The sequence below is a fragment of the Carassius gibelio genome, chromosome B13 (genome assembly GCF_023724105.1).
Source record: "Carassius gibelio isolate Cgi1373 ecotype wild population from Czech Republic chromosome B13, carGib1.2-hapl.c, whole genome shotgun sequence".
In the NCBI taxonomy this organism is placed as follows: Eukaryota; Metazoa; Chordata; class Actinopteri; order Cypriniformes; family Cyprinidae; genus Carassius; species Carassius gibelio.
Genome location: NC_068408.1, coordinates 30,289,816 through 30,305,126, shown reverse-complemented (window position 1 = coordinate 30,305,126; position 15,311 = coordinate 30,289,816). Strand labels below are relative to the sequence as shown.

The 15,311-nt window shown below is 36.1% G+C and overlaps 1 protein-coding gene across 1 annotated transcript in view; it reads left to right on the top strand.

Moving 5' to 3' along the window:
• The first annotated feature begins 6,445 nt into the window (after nt 1-6,445).
• The window catches only part of LOC127969745 (guanine nucleotide exchange factor VAV3-like), a 14,466-nt gene continuing 5,600 nt past the window's right edge, over nt 6,446-15,311 (top strand). Inside the window, exon 1 of the mRNA XM_052571833.1 lies at nt 6,446-6,877. Coding sequence (XP_052427793.1) covers nt 6,674-6,877 — 204 coding nt within the window. The 5' untranslated portion in view covers nt 6,446-6,673. The remainder of the gene's footprint in view (nt 6,878-15,311) is intronic.

Below are 15,311 nucleotides of genomic sequence, written 5' to 3'. Positions count from 1 at the left end.
CTTTTATGAAGTATCTACAGTACATACAAATTGTTAATCAATTTAGACTATACAATAAGCCAAAAGTCCTATTTGAGTCATGTTATTATATTGCTGTTTTTCCCCCCTTATGGCAACTTATGTGCACAAATGAGATGAATGTTGAAACTTCATCTTGCACAAAATAAGTTTCTGTTTCTTTAACTTGATGCTATCTCTCCATATTCTCTCGCTGAGATGAAGTTATTTAAATTCACTTCACTAAACTCTACACCTCACAGCTCAGTCAAAACTACAAGCCGGCTCTGGCTTCAGAGGAAACATACAGTTGAGATTAAAATTAGAGAACAATAAATACAGATTTTTTTTTTCTGAAATATTGTTCATCTCCATCGCTCAAAACCCATTACTGTAGATGGAGAGTGAATTTGGCCAGATCTGCATTTGCTCAGGCTTTATGGATACAGTTGAGCTGTCTGCCGATTCACAATTTAACTTGAGCAATAAGGCACAGCCAAAGGTCCTGCTCCTCCAAGACTCTCATCTGAAAAAGAGAGAGAAGATAGATTTGCCAATAAAGTTCAGGATAGTTCCCAGGTGTAAATGACTTTCTTCATTCATATGAATGCAATCAGAGTCCAATAAACTGCACAAATACATAATAAAATAAAAAAAAGTTCTCCATATAGCTCCAGGGGGTTGATAAAGGCCTCATGAAGCGAATCAGTGCATTTTTGTAAGAAAAATATCTATATTTAAAACTTTATAAACCATAGTCTCTAGCTTCCGCTAACTGTCAAATGAGCGTTCACGAGAGAGTAAGGACATTTACCAATCATAGCTCCGTCCAGATCTTGTGTGTTCTTCCTGTTCGGGTCATTAAGTTGCTTCAACACAGTCCAGAAAGCTGGCATGAGGAAATTCTATCATTCTGATGGCACCCATTCACCGTAGAGGATCCATTAGCTCTAAATGTCTTCAAATCTGTTCTGATGAAGAAACTCAACTCAAACTCATTTGCATCATTGAAGGCCTGACGGTGAGTACATTTGCAACAAATTTTCATTTTTGGGTGAACTGTTCCTTTCAGGAAAACGAGATACAATGCAGTTTGGATCTGATACCAAAAAAAGTTAAGTTTCACTGTTTGAATTTTGCATTTTAGTTAAAGATTTTCTGTCAGTTAACGATGCCTGAATGTGTCTGAGGGTACCTGGGTTCAGCGAGAGCTCCAGCCACACGCATTGCTGCCTTCATCTCCGGCCTTCCTGTGTCCATTCCATCATAACCTGTGGAAGTAGAAGGTCTTAAGATCATTACATCTGAAGACAAAATAGAAGTAATATGGTTTTAAGTACACAAAAAGGCCAAAAAGTGATATTTTTTTACTGGTTTCTTCTCTTTTAGATCACATGTTCCTTCCATGGGCGTTCAAGAGTGACCTCAGGCCCTCTGATGTGACATTTCAGTAAACAGAAACTCAAAAATAGTGTTACTGTGGGTAGTTTTAATGAGTAATAGAAGTAAATGGATCGAGGAAGACAACATTTGGATATTGTGGTGGAAGAGAGTGATATGGCACAGAATAAAGATAATGATTGATCTGCCTTGTTCTTTTAACAAGAATTAACAACTTCAATAAATGTGTCTTTAAAGTGTCTATTTTTTAGTTATTTAACTGTTGTTATATTTTTTAATTTATTTTTATATTTATTTAGTTCCTGTGGCTCAAGTGGTAGAGCATTGCGTTCGCAGCGCAAGGTTGTGGGTTCGATTCCCAGGGAACACATGTTAGGTAAAAAATGTTAGCCTGAATGCACTGTAAGTTGCTTTGGATAAAAGTGTATGTAAATGTATTTAATTTAGTTTTATACACCATTGCTTCTGTTTTTATATATATATGTATTACATATACTTGCATAAAATACCTTGCTGTGCCTTTAATAAAGCTATTCTTTTTGAATAATTTTAAATCTTGATTTTGTCCATTTTTTTCGCAGTCACACCACTTATGGCACCAGTCGCCCTGTCCTCCTGGGTGCAGGCCATCTGTGACACCAAGACCAAAAACAGACTCTCATAACCTGATTCATGAGATGCCTCAGCTTTCAGAACACACATATGATTCATGGGTGAAAAAAAAAAATGTGTCGATGCATATTAAAATTGTTCCTCACTGCGGGCTCTCACACTATCTCACTCTCTCTATTTCACTCTCTGTTTTCGACTGTTTCACTTGCTGTTCTGAGATATTGTTAGTAAACATGATGTCTTGTCACATAAACCACACACTCTTATGCAAGTTTACACCCAGTGGTCTTACTGTAAATACCATAACATTCATTGTCATGTATGAATAGATATCTCCTCTTCTTTGCCATGGACTATATCTTCTATTTGAAAGATGACACAAACATTAAAATCAATATTTATGTCTTCAATGTTTTTATTATATAAAAGACTGCTTTATAAGATATTCAAGGCCATGATTGTGATCTCTGGTCATTCGGATGCATGTTGCATAGCATGACTATGTTCATAATATAGCACAACCTCAAATCATTGCATCCAAGAATAATTTTTGTGTGCAAAGAAAACAAAAATAATGACTTCTTTTCCATGTCAGTCTCCGCTGCCATTCACGAGAGTACCACATCACGTATGCATGTACATTCCTTTACTTGTAAACAAGGCACAGCACATGTTCTACATCAGAACTCTGGCTTCTGCATCAACAGCATCACATGCATGAACTATCCCTTTAAGCCAAGCATGGTAGATTTAGCTCTTGTGAAGTAATATTACTTAACCAGTCGAAGGAGCACTTCTATGGTAATAATAATTTACTAGTAATAGTTATAGAAATTAATGGTTTTATTCAGCAAGGATGCATTAAGTTCATCAGGCGTAAAAATTAAAAAAAATACTTATATTTCAAATCTTTTTTTTACATTTACTATTCATCAAAGAATCATGAAAAAACATATTTCCACAAAAAAGATCAATCAGCAAAATTTCAACATTGATGATAAAAATACTAAATATCTATTGAGAAGCAAATCACCATATTAGAATAAGTTCTGAATTACCACGTGACACATAATCAGATTTGATTCAGTTTGCATCACAGGTATTTAAATGATTTTTTAAAAACTATATTTAAACATTTATTTTAGATTGTAATAATATTTCAAAACTTTACTGCTTTTACTTTATTTTTCATTAAATAAATGCAGCCTTAGTGCGCATGAGAGACGTATTGTCAAAACATCAACAATCCTTCCCAACCCCAATTTTCGAATGGAAATGCATTTGTGTTCATTGCAGCTCTTTTATTTAGTTAATTGCCTTGTGGCTCACGATTACAGACTTGTGACCCTAGTGACTTCAGCTGTCTCTATCTTATGTTTCTCTCTGTTGATCATCCAGTGCTTTGCCCCGTCCTTGCACAGCTGACAGCTCTACACCGTGAAACTCAATCAGATGTCTGGCTTTGTTCCTCCTGAGGTCTCCAGGTTATTGATTTCTGCAGTGGACTCGGTGCACACGGATCAATACTTCTACAAAGGGTTATAGCTAAAATGATTTTATCTTTACATTAGTAAAGGCCATGTCCTTTTTCTCTCTAACCACGATTTGCTGTTAAATTGTGTTTAATTAAAATATTAACTGTACTGAAATTAATTACTTCAAATAAAGTTCCAAAAAGCTCTGTAGTGGAATATTCCAGGATATTTCATTGTTAAGCTTATCTTTACAAGACATTTGATGGATTCCCAGAAAGCAAGTAGTTTCGGCCCAGAACTGGCCCACATCTGGCTTGCGTGAAATCCATGCGGGCCAAATGTGGGCCAGATCTGGGCCAACTGCTTGATGTCTGGGTTGTGTCTGTGTATTATTGTGATGTTTTTATCAGCTGTTTGGACTTTCATTCTGACGGCACCCATTCACTGCCGAGGATCCATTGATTAGCAAGTGATGTAATGCTAATTTCCCCAAATTGAAGAAACAAACTCATCTACATCTTGAATGGCCTTAGAGTGAGGAATTTTTTAACCAATGTAAATTTATGGCTGAACTATTACTTTAACTTCTACTGAACCAAAAATATATTCTTTTAACAATAGATGTTATGTAAAAAAATAAAACAATGACAGTGTAATCTTTGTATTCAGTTTCAGACATAACCTTGATCTTTGCTTGTGAAATATTATCTTGACGCTTGTGCAGAGAGCCCAGCAAAGTCATCAGGTAATGTCACCAGAAGCATTGTCATTAGCACGCCGCGTCAGGCTATAAATTACCGACACAATGCAGGTCATGACAAGGATGGCAGTTATTGGAATGGCAGCAATGTAGCAGGGCCTGAGTCCCTCTGAGCATTTGGCAAGTGTGTGAGGCTTTGATCATCTGTCAGCTCAGAGGGTGCTATCTGTCTTGTGCCAAGTCTCTAAAATTGTGGAGGGAAACAGGGATAGACTTTGGCTCCAAACATCCTGCATTCTCCACTTCCTTCCTGCGCTGGCTCACATTGTCAGGCTTCCTCTTTCTCTTCTGCAGCCAATCACAAAGCACTGCTTTACAGATAGGCCCCTCCTACCATAAAGGAACGGTCACAGTAAGGTCGATTCATGTTATTACTCCGTCTGATAGTCTCTCTGGGGATTGATATGTGATTGATGACAAAGTCCAGCTTTTGTTAAATGGGGTAGAATGGGGTAGAAACTGGTGTTAAATGGGGTAGAAACAACCCCTATGATAAGTGAAACAGTGTGGGCTGAGGAAATCTGGTCTGCTGTAGTATCCTGCATCACACCAAATTAGATAACCTCAGTCAACCCTAAAACAGAAGGAAAATAAATAAAGAATGAATCACAGAGCTAATTAGGCTTCTAACACACCTTGGTAATGTCAGACAGATGGTTTAATTTACTGTCACAGCACGCTCAAGACCCCCTGGTCCACCGCCTTGCTCACTGTGGCCTTCTAAAACATGTAAACATCTCATGGTGCCTTCTGGATGTGGAAGGAGTGTCTCTACAAAGTTTGAGGAACAAAAACATATACCAATTCAAATCATATTGTATTTTTCGAACATAAACAGAGTGTTATTTCTGCAAGCTCAAACCCTCAAATGATGCATTTACTGGTCTTAGATCTGTAGATCTGACTTGCTGCAGAGCCTTGAAAATGCAAGTGTGACCATGCATTTTCAGTTTTTGCGTATTTTTTTGAAGCTGAAGCGAAAATGCAGACAGTCCTAGCTGGCAGTGTTGATATAGACCTCCTCGGGTTCATGATGACAGGAGCAGAGAGACAGAAACAGGATATCCATGACAATGCATCATCCTATTTCACTGCTGCTTATCTGGAGAATGCTCTCTTCAGCCAACACTCATTCTCTCGCTCTATACTGCTGTATGTAAAAAAGCCATAACCATAACCGCCATAACCTCCCTGTACTGAGTTGAATCGTATCATGTGTCGACGATGGCCAGATATATTGTCAGAAGCATCAGAAATAGGCAATATTACGAGGATTTAGCATTTCCAATTATTTTAGGCCTGTTGCATTCTTCTTATTATGCCTATTATTATTATTATTAGGTTAGTTTTATTATTAAATTAGATGAAGTTATTGCCCATAATTAAAATTATTAACACTGCAGTCATTAATGAAAATGGATGGCAACTTTTTATTTCATGCACCGATTTTCACAAACAACATGTTTAACGCAAAATATGTTCACGGACATAACTCTTGCGAATATATTCAAATAGAAAACAGTTATTTTGAATTGTTATATCTCACAATATTGCTGTTTTACTGTATTTTTGTTCAAATAGCCTAAGTGCAGCCTTTGTGAGCATGGTTAGAGACTTCTTTCAAAAACATTTAAAAAGTCATACTGACCCCGAACTTTAAAACAATATAGTGTAATAAGGCTGTGCAAGTAAATTTTTTAAACTAGCTGCTAAAAGTCCAAAGGGATTCGGTTATGTTCTGTAATTGCTGTTAATAAATCTGTCAAAAAAAAAAAAAAAAAAAAAAAAAACATTTTACAAAAATTAACAATGGTTATTTTATCATGAGGTATCCTACACCTTTATCTACCCACAGGCGTGCTTACTTGTATTTTACTACTATGCTCCCTTGTAGGGCTAGAGAAAGTGCACCTTTGAGGTTACTAGCTAAAGAGCTAAAATAAAATGTTAGTAGCTATACATTTTACTTCTGACATTGTAAACGAAAAAGGCCTTAGAAATGTAGAAAAACAACAACAACAACATCAAAACAAACAAACATGGCTTTCAAATATAATGTTAAGAGAATATTGGTATTGATATAGACGATATAATTAAATAAGAGGTCTTATAAGAGGTCAAGCCTATCGCCTTGTTCCGGGTGTCAAGTTCAGCAGCGCAATACACGGAACATCTGAAGCAGGAAGACAGAGAGAGAGAGAGAGAGATAGACAGAGGGGAGGGGTGAGCGAACATAAGAGGTAAAAAAGCGAATGAGGAGAGCAGCAGCACACCGATCAGTCACTCTCCGCTGGTGCACCGACTCTGAGAAACACCACCCGGTCATTAGATCGCCCGTGATTCTGCTATGCGCATCGGACGAGGAGACGCCACTTGCGCTTCGGTTTTGGACTGGTGTTAAAGCTTTAACTGTGCATCACTGGACAGGATGGAGCATTGGAGACAGTGTGCGTTATGGCTGATCAATTGTAAGGTTTTGCCACCGAACCATCGGGTGACATGGGAGTCCGCTCAGGTGTTCGACCTGGCGCAGACCCTGAGGGATGGGGTCCTCCTGTGCCAGCTCCTCAACAACCTGAGACCCCAGTCCATCAACCTGAGGGAGATCAACCTGAGACCTCAGATGTCACAGGTAAGAGAAGTTCTGTTTACAATAAGTCTGGACGTTAAACTCAATAACTAGAGGGTTAAAAGCAAATTTAGAAACATATGTTATATATGTATATAAAAAGGCGGACTTTACGTACATATACATCCAATATTTTGCAACAGAAAGTTGAAGTTATGCCAGAAATGCTGTACCGTTATTTATCTGTGTGCTAAATTCTCCCTCTGTCGGTTAATATGAGCAATGCAGTAACAATATGGAGAGAGATATAAATCTTAAAATGCTAACTCAATTATTTTCTTAATTTTAAAGTTTTATCCATAAAAAAGGAACAGAGCTTAAAAAAAAAAGATAATTCAAAATTCAAAATTAAAAAAATAAATAAAAATAAAATAAAATAAAATTGGTTATAACATTACAGGAACGCTTTTAAAAGTTTCTCTGAACATTGTGAAACAATATGTACCATGCACAAAATGTTAGACGAACTTCCAACTAAATCATCCAAGAAAGAATATTCCATGAGCAATGTATAGATAACGTTTTTGTGCTGACCTTTTGAGAACGTTATAAAAGACCAGATAACTTTATGCGAATGTTCTATAAACATTACAGGAAGATTGTTTTGTCATAACTGCGGCAGAATGTTAGTGACATCCAGAGAATGTTCCCTGTTAGCTGCTGGGTCATGCAGTTGAATTACATTTCTGTTACCAATGACAATAATAATATTAATACGTTTATTTAATGTAAGCCTTATCCTTTTAGCCAGTGCTGGAGCTGGCTAAACACAACCCAAAAATGAGCACATGCACCTTTAAAGAGAATTTTTGACTTCCTATGTAGTCTTTATAGACGTCTTGAAAGAAAATGTGTGTGAAATGAGTCCAACTGTTTGAACCTAAGGGGTCAAAGTGCTTTTGGATACAAAACCATTATTCTACAGCGTTCTGGTCAGGATCAGGGTCAGACAAAAGCTTTTCTAGTCTAGTCTCGTGTATGTTCCCTGTCAGGTGAGAGCAGGATTAGTTTCAGTAACTGTGGGAAGCTGCTTTATTGAAAACAGCGGCCTCTGATAAATGTCTCTCATTCTGTGTTGTCAAACACCATCTGCTCCAAGTCTGGGCTTGATTACACGTCCCTCTCACATGAGGAGAAAGCTGCCATCAATGACATTTCATAGAAATGACCAATACTGTATTCTAAGTATTCACCTTCATTTTTAAGGAAACGGATGCACACTAATTAGTGCCTAGACAGGCACACATGCACTTTTAGCACACATTGCATTTGTCAATGTGGCACAGTCAGAGTGAGCTGATGCCTAGAAGCGTTTACAAAAAGTCAATAGAGTTAGCTTTTAGTTTTTAAAATAAAGACCTTGTTTGGTTCACTGGTTCGCTGACAAATCTATTCTGTGCAAGTTTGACCTATCTGATCAGAATTACAGCGTACTGTACGTCATTTTGGCTTTGAGGCATCGCCTTGCTATATGCTTTTTGTTTTCATTTGGTTTGTTGTATCATAGTTTCTTTTTTGACTTGCACTGATGTAGATGCATCAGGGCTTTATCCATTGAGGATAAACATTATGCAAAAAAAAACAAAAAAACAAAGGGAACAGAAAATGAGCAAATCGTCTGTATAGTGTTTTGAGCATAAAGGTGAAATTTCCATTTCTAAGGGCAGCATCTGAATCCTTGCATGAATTATTCATGACGATTTTGGCAGCTATTTTATCAAAGACTCATTACAGCACATGGGACACAGACGCAGGCGTCCCCGGGGAATAGCTCAGACAAAAGCAGTGAAGAGAGCAAACTAAAAGCCGGAGTCCCCCCCTCATCAGGGCACCTCCAGGGGCCCAATAGGCCCTTTGGGTTTCCCCTTCACCTCATGATAGCTGTATAATTACAATATAATGCCAAATTCACCCCTGCAATTTTGAATTAATTTCAGTAATGGTGTGATGTTTGGTCAAGGGGGTGTTTTGTGAGTGTAGAAAAGGGTCACACTTTTTGAGAGTTACATATACAAACATAAAACATAAAAACATGCAATTTTGAGGAAGTCCTCTTGAAACTGTAACTTCCTAAACACTTTTATTCATATAAAAGATATATGAATATATATATTTAGAAAAATATGTATTTAGATAAAAATATATAAGAAATATATTTATATATATATTTTAATATCTATCTTTTTAAAATATGTTCTTCTATTTTTTTATTAATTTATATATAAATATTATATATATATATATATATATATATATATATATATATATATATATATATATATATATATATATATAAACATATATAAACATTTCAATAGGTTGGGGTGATTTAAAATAAATTAATACATTTATTTATCAACAATGCATTGGTTTAAAATTAATCAGTAAAGGCATTTAAATTGCTTAAAAATAATTGTAAATAAATTATTATATATATATATATATATATATATATATATATATACAGTATTGTTCAAAATAATAGCAGTACAATGTGACTAACCAGAATAATCAAGGTTTTTCGTATATTTTTTTTATTGCTACGTGGCAAACAAGTTACCAGTAGGTTCAGTAGATTCTCAGAAAACAAATGAGACCCAGCATTCATGATATGCACGCTCTTAAGGCTGTGCAATTGGGCAATTAGTTGAATTAGTTGAAAGGGGTGTGTTCAAAAAAATAGCAGTGTGGCATTCAATCACTGAGATCATCAATTTTGTGAAGAAACAGGTGTGAATCAGGTGGCCCCTATTTAAGGATGAAGCCAACACTTGTTGAACATGCATTTGAAAGCTGAGGAAAATGGGTCGTTCAAGACATTGTTCAGAAGAACAGCGTACTTTGATTAAAAAGTTGATTAGAGAGGGGAAAACCTATAAAGAGGTGCAAAAAATGATAGGCTGTTCAGCTAAAATGATCTCCAATGCCTTAAAATGGAGAGCAAAACCAGAGAGACGTGGAAGAAAACGGAAGACAACCATCAAAATGGATAGAAGAATAACCAGAATGGCAAAGGCTCAGCCAATGATCACCTCCAGGATGATCAAAGACAGTCTGGAGTTACCTGTAAGTACTGTGACAGTTAGAAGACGTCTGTGTGAAGCTAATCTATTTTCAAGAATTCCCCGCAAAGTCCCTCTGTTAAAAAAAGGCATGTGCAGAAGAGGTTACAATTTGCCAAAGAACACATCAACTGGCCTAAAGAGAAATGGAGGAACATTTTGTGGACTGATGAGAGTAAAATTGTTCTTTTTGGGTCCAAGGGCCACAGGCAGTTTGTGAGACGACCCCCAAACTCTGAATTCAAGCCACAGTACACAGTGAAGACAGTGAAGCATGGAGGTGCAAGCATCATGATATGGGCATGTTTCTCCTACTATGGTGTTGGGCCTATTTATCGCATACCAGGGATCATGGATCAGTTTGCATATGTTAAAATACTTGAAGAGGTCATGTTGCCCTATGCTGAAGAGGACATGCCCTTGAAATGGTTGTTTCAACAAGACAATGACCCAAAACACACTAGTAAACGGGCAAAGTCTTGGTTCCAAACCAACAAAATTAATGTTATGGAGTGGCCAGCCCAATCTCCAGACCTTAATCCAATTGAGAACTTGTGGGGTGATATCAAAAATGCTGTTTCTGAAGCAAAACCAAGAAATGTGAATGAATTGTGGAATGTTGTTAAAGAATCATGGAGTGGAATAACAGCTGAGAGGTGCCACAAGTTGGTTGACTCCATGCCACCCAGATGTCAAGCAGTTTTAAAAAACTGTGGTCATACAACTAAATATTAGTTTAGTGATTCACAGGATTGCTAAATCCCAGAAAAAAAAAATGTTTGTACAAAATAGTTTTGAGTTTGTACAGTCAAAGGTAGACACTGCTATTTTTTTGAACACACCCCTTTCAACTAATTGCCCAATTGCACAGCCTTAAGAGCGTGCATATCATGAATGCTGGGTCTTGTTTGTTTTCTGACAATCTACTGAACCTACTGGTAACTTGTTTGCCACGTAGCAATAAAAAATATACTAAAAACCTTGATTATTCTGGTTAGTCACATTGTACTGCTATTATTTTGAACAATACTGTATATATATATATATAGTTTGGGGTCTGTAAACTTTTTAATGAAGAGACATTAGTCATATGGTAAAATATTATTGCAATATTACAATTTAAAAAGACTGTTTTCTAATTGAATAGTTTTTTTTTATATAATGTATATAATTATAAATAATATTAAACCATATATCTAAAGAAAATTTGCCCCAAAATCAGTATAAAAAATGCAAACAGCAGTTAGGGGCTTCTCTTGGGCCTTCATACAGTACAGGTTTACAACACAGAAGCTTCTGGGCAGGTTTGAAACATGAAACGTGGAAGTGCAAGTTTGAGGAAGCCACAAAGTCAAGCGCCTTTCTCATGCACTGCGTCAGTAAGACAGTTGGTTTATGGGTTTCTTCCGTTTAACGCGTGTGCTTTTGAGAAGAGTGGAAGGAAATGGCAACAGGTGTTTGGCAAGACGTCAGAACTTTATGTAGATATCAACAGATGTCATTCAGAGTTAAGTTTACGAGATTTCATGATCAAACAGTGAATGTTACCCACATTACAAAATGCATATTATGTACAGGAACCTTCATAGTGTGTATCTGGTTTGCAGCAGAATCACCGGTTGAGCGGTTATTTCACACTGTCATTGTAATGCCAGATAGTCACTGTCTCATCATTAGGTTGGAGGGGGAAACACAAATGCTGACGCCCACTCGTTGGGCAGATAGTTTCCGAGCAGTGACGCCCCCTGGGGAAATGAGGAAATGGGATGGAGGAAGGAAATGAAACTAAATGTCCTCTAAAGACCCTTGACTGCACCGTGGTGAAACATCAGAACCTCCAGTGGCTAAAATCTGTCTCTTTTTTTTTCAGTGAAACAGCCAACAACAAGCTCCTGTCTGAACACTCTCTCAGTCTTTGACTCTTTGCTGTAATATGATGTGATTTAAAAATTGTACGTGACAGGTCCTGGGCTGTTTTTCAAGTACATACTTTATTTTGTTTATGCAGGATCCTTTGAGAATCTCTTTGAATAATACTCATGTACTGTACTCTGCATAGACAGTCTGTTAAAAGTCCTTTTGGGAAGTGGTAAGAGACTGTTCACAGCAGCATATGTGTGTTTGAACATTTAAAACTCCAATCAGTTTTAGTTATGTTAAACCTCCAATGTTGTTTTGGTGATTCTCAGTGTCAGACTGGGACTGGTTGCACTGGTTTCCAGCAAACCACTGTGTTTTGATGTACCGTAACGTACTAGACATTCGCATTTTCTCAATTAAATATAAGTTTGGTTGCAAATGCAAAAGTCGTTAATGTTAGAGTAGTTGTCAAGGACTTACAGTGCAGTTTCTGATATGCAGTGCGTTGTTTTCAGTGGGCTGCATGATTAATCAAAATAAAACCAAAACTGTGATATGACTTAGTGTGATTATCAAAATACAAAGGCTGCTGTTTACTTATATAATATATATAGTTATATATAATATTATAGGGAAGCACAGCACAGTATTCTTTTACATGCAGACATGTTCTGGTGTTTTCAGTCTCACTAAGTGCTTTGGTTGACAGTAATCTCATGTATCTCTGCATGTGCTTTGATTTTAGCTACTAATGGTCATTTGTCAACAAATCAGAAGCTTCCGTAAAACCGTTAGCTCTCATCAGAATGAAAGCTTGATTAATGTTCAACATTTGAAAATAGCCATTTATTTTTATTACTGAAGTTGTACAGCTGCACTGTACAAATATGCTTTGAATATTTTATTTATTTTACAAATACTTGATTTTTTTATTTGACAGTGAAATTGTGTATATTACATATGAATATTATATTCATTTAATGTAATATAAATTAAATGACATTAAGTTATTTTGTTTCACATTTTTATTTTATAATACTATATTTAATATAATTTTATTGCATAAAACATTATTTTATTTTTCTTAAACACTTGATTTTTACTTTTACAGTGAAATATTACAAATTAATATTATATATTAATATTACATTAATCCAGTTTAATATTTTCATTTAGTAAAATAATGATAATTTATCTTTATTATTATTTTTTAAATGTCAAATGTCAACTGCAAAATTTTAAGAGAAAACTCATCATTCAAAATTACATTATTCTCCCAAAACATGCAACCCTAGTTGTCAGCTTATTGCCGGCTGCCAGGGTGGTTTCTGATGTTCTGTGAGGTTTTATACTGGTAAGTGCATAAACATATTATCTGAGGCCTTATTTGTGTCAGTAACACATATAGTCCAGCGTTGCATGACATAACTGAATAAATAGACTTGTGGGTTTGTTCAGATCCTCAAACCCTAAGCATGTTCATTAGTAATAGTGAAAGCAGTCACACTACAGAAATACAACTTTGCAGAAACAGCATGTCATGCATATTAATGCACATTTTCAGGATGCACAAATCTTTGCAAGGTCTAGTAAGTCCAGCCTCTCTCTCTCTCTCTCTCTCTCTCTCTTTCTCTCTTTGTGACTGACCTTTCCTTCTGTCACCAAGGTAACAGGCTCAACTGTAAATGGTTGGGGATAAGGAGGAATAAAGATACTCTCTATAGACAGTGTGATCACACATTTACAGTTCATCTTGTGAACTGCACAGATGGATTTCTTTGCACGGTAATGTGCTAAATATGCTGGCCACCAAGGGATACACATGTGCATTAGGATTTGTAAATGAAGGCAGACATTTCCATGTTCAGGCAGAGCTCTTTGGTTGCAGAAAATCCATGATTATTATGTTTGGAAAACCTACCCAGCCTCTCTTATGAGATTTGAATTGTATTCTGAACATTGTAAAAGCATTTACCATCTGCGCTGATGACATTAAACTGAACAGAGACGGTCATTAATGATGAGATTAAATTGTAGCGTCTGATTGTGCATCCTTTTAAGTGGCCAGTAAAAACAGTGATATCCTACTCTGTGCTCACATGGCAAAATGGCCTTTTCGATGACACGTATGTTATGATCAATCAGCGGTGCTCTCGTAAATGCATGCACACGTCCTGCAGCAGTGCAGCAGTCTTTACTTTAGACCTTCAATGGAGCATTGGCATCACAGCACAAAATGAAATGAGCATTATATTGTCTCAGTCGGGTTAAAAATAGCCCATAAACGGAAGCTGTAAAAATGCAGTGGCACTTGTAGCACTTGCGCTAATATCAAATTTCATTTCAAAGTGAAATGAAGTGTAGCTCCTGAGATAAAAGAAGAGAATTGAGGTTTTGAGTGCTGTTAAAGTGCATTCTCTGACACATTGAGGCGTCAGCACTTTCAAAGTGATTTATATTTTTCCTTTACTTTCAATAACATTAATAAATGATTATTATATGATATGATATTACAAATATTTCAGTATTATCTAATTTAATGTCACCTTAAAAATGATTACATATCACACTTGGTTATATTGCATTATAAGAAATATAAACAAATGTGATGCATTATTATTTTTCACAGTGACATGTATTATATTAAAATTATAGTGAAATGTAAATGATCTGTAATTTACTAAACTATAATGCAACTTAATATGATTTACAGTGACACTGCATATACTTTTAAACTAAGTATCATGGAAATACTTTCTTGTTTGTGAAAAAGCTTCGAAAATGTAGTCGCATTACATTTATTTATTTATCATCTGAGGCAGGTGCGTTAATTGCATTAAACATTTAACACGCTATTCTTCTCCATTCTCCATAACCAATTCATCAGATTAATGCATTAAATCAACAGCCTTAATATATATAGTTTTGCAGTTAATATTGCTTTTGGACTATATGTTTCTCCAGAATGAAAGGATCATGATCATGATGCATTGTGGGATACTGTATTCATTGTATTACACATTTTTGCATGAATATTATTTTGTGCATACAGAAGATCTGCATAGTGTACACACATGCAGCAAAAACATTATGAGTAGTATGCTGGTGCTATTCCAAACATGGTTTTATACTAAGTCTAACCATCAGGGCTCTCTCACATTGTCCTGACGGCTCATTTCTCCCATGGTGTGCACTAACTTGGTGCAGTGCCCTGTGAAGGGCAATTCACCACAGATCTGCTAGTGATGACAATATAGCCACCAGCCAGTGTTTATCCTCTTCCCCTCATGTCTGTTTTACTCACTGTGATGCCATGAGCATCTACACTTAATAAGAACAATCAGTTGTTGCATCAGAAATATGCAAAGAAAATCAATAGAATGCTGGTATCCAAGGTCAACATTGATTACTTTTGGGCTTTGTTCACCATTAAACTGCTATAAGACAATGCTATCTATCTATCTATCTATCTATCTATCTATCTATCTATCTATCTATCTATCTATCTATCTATC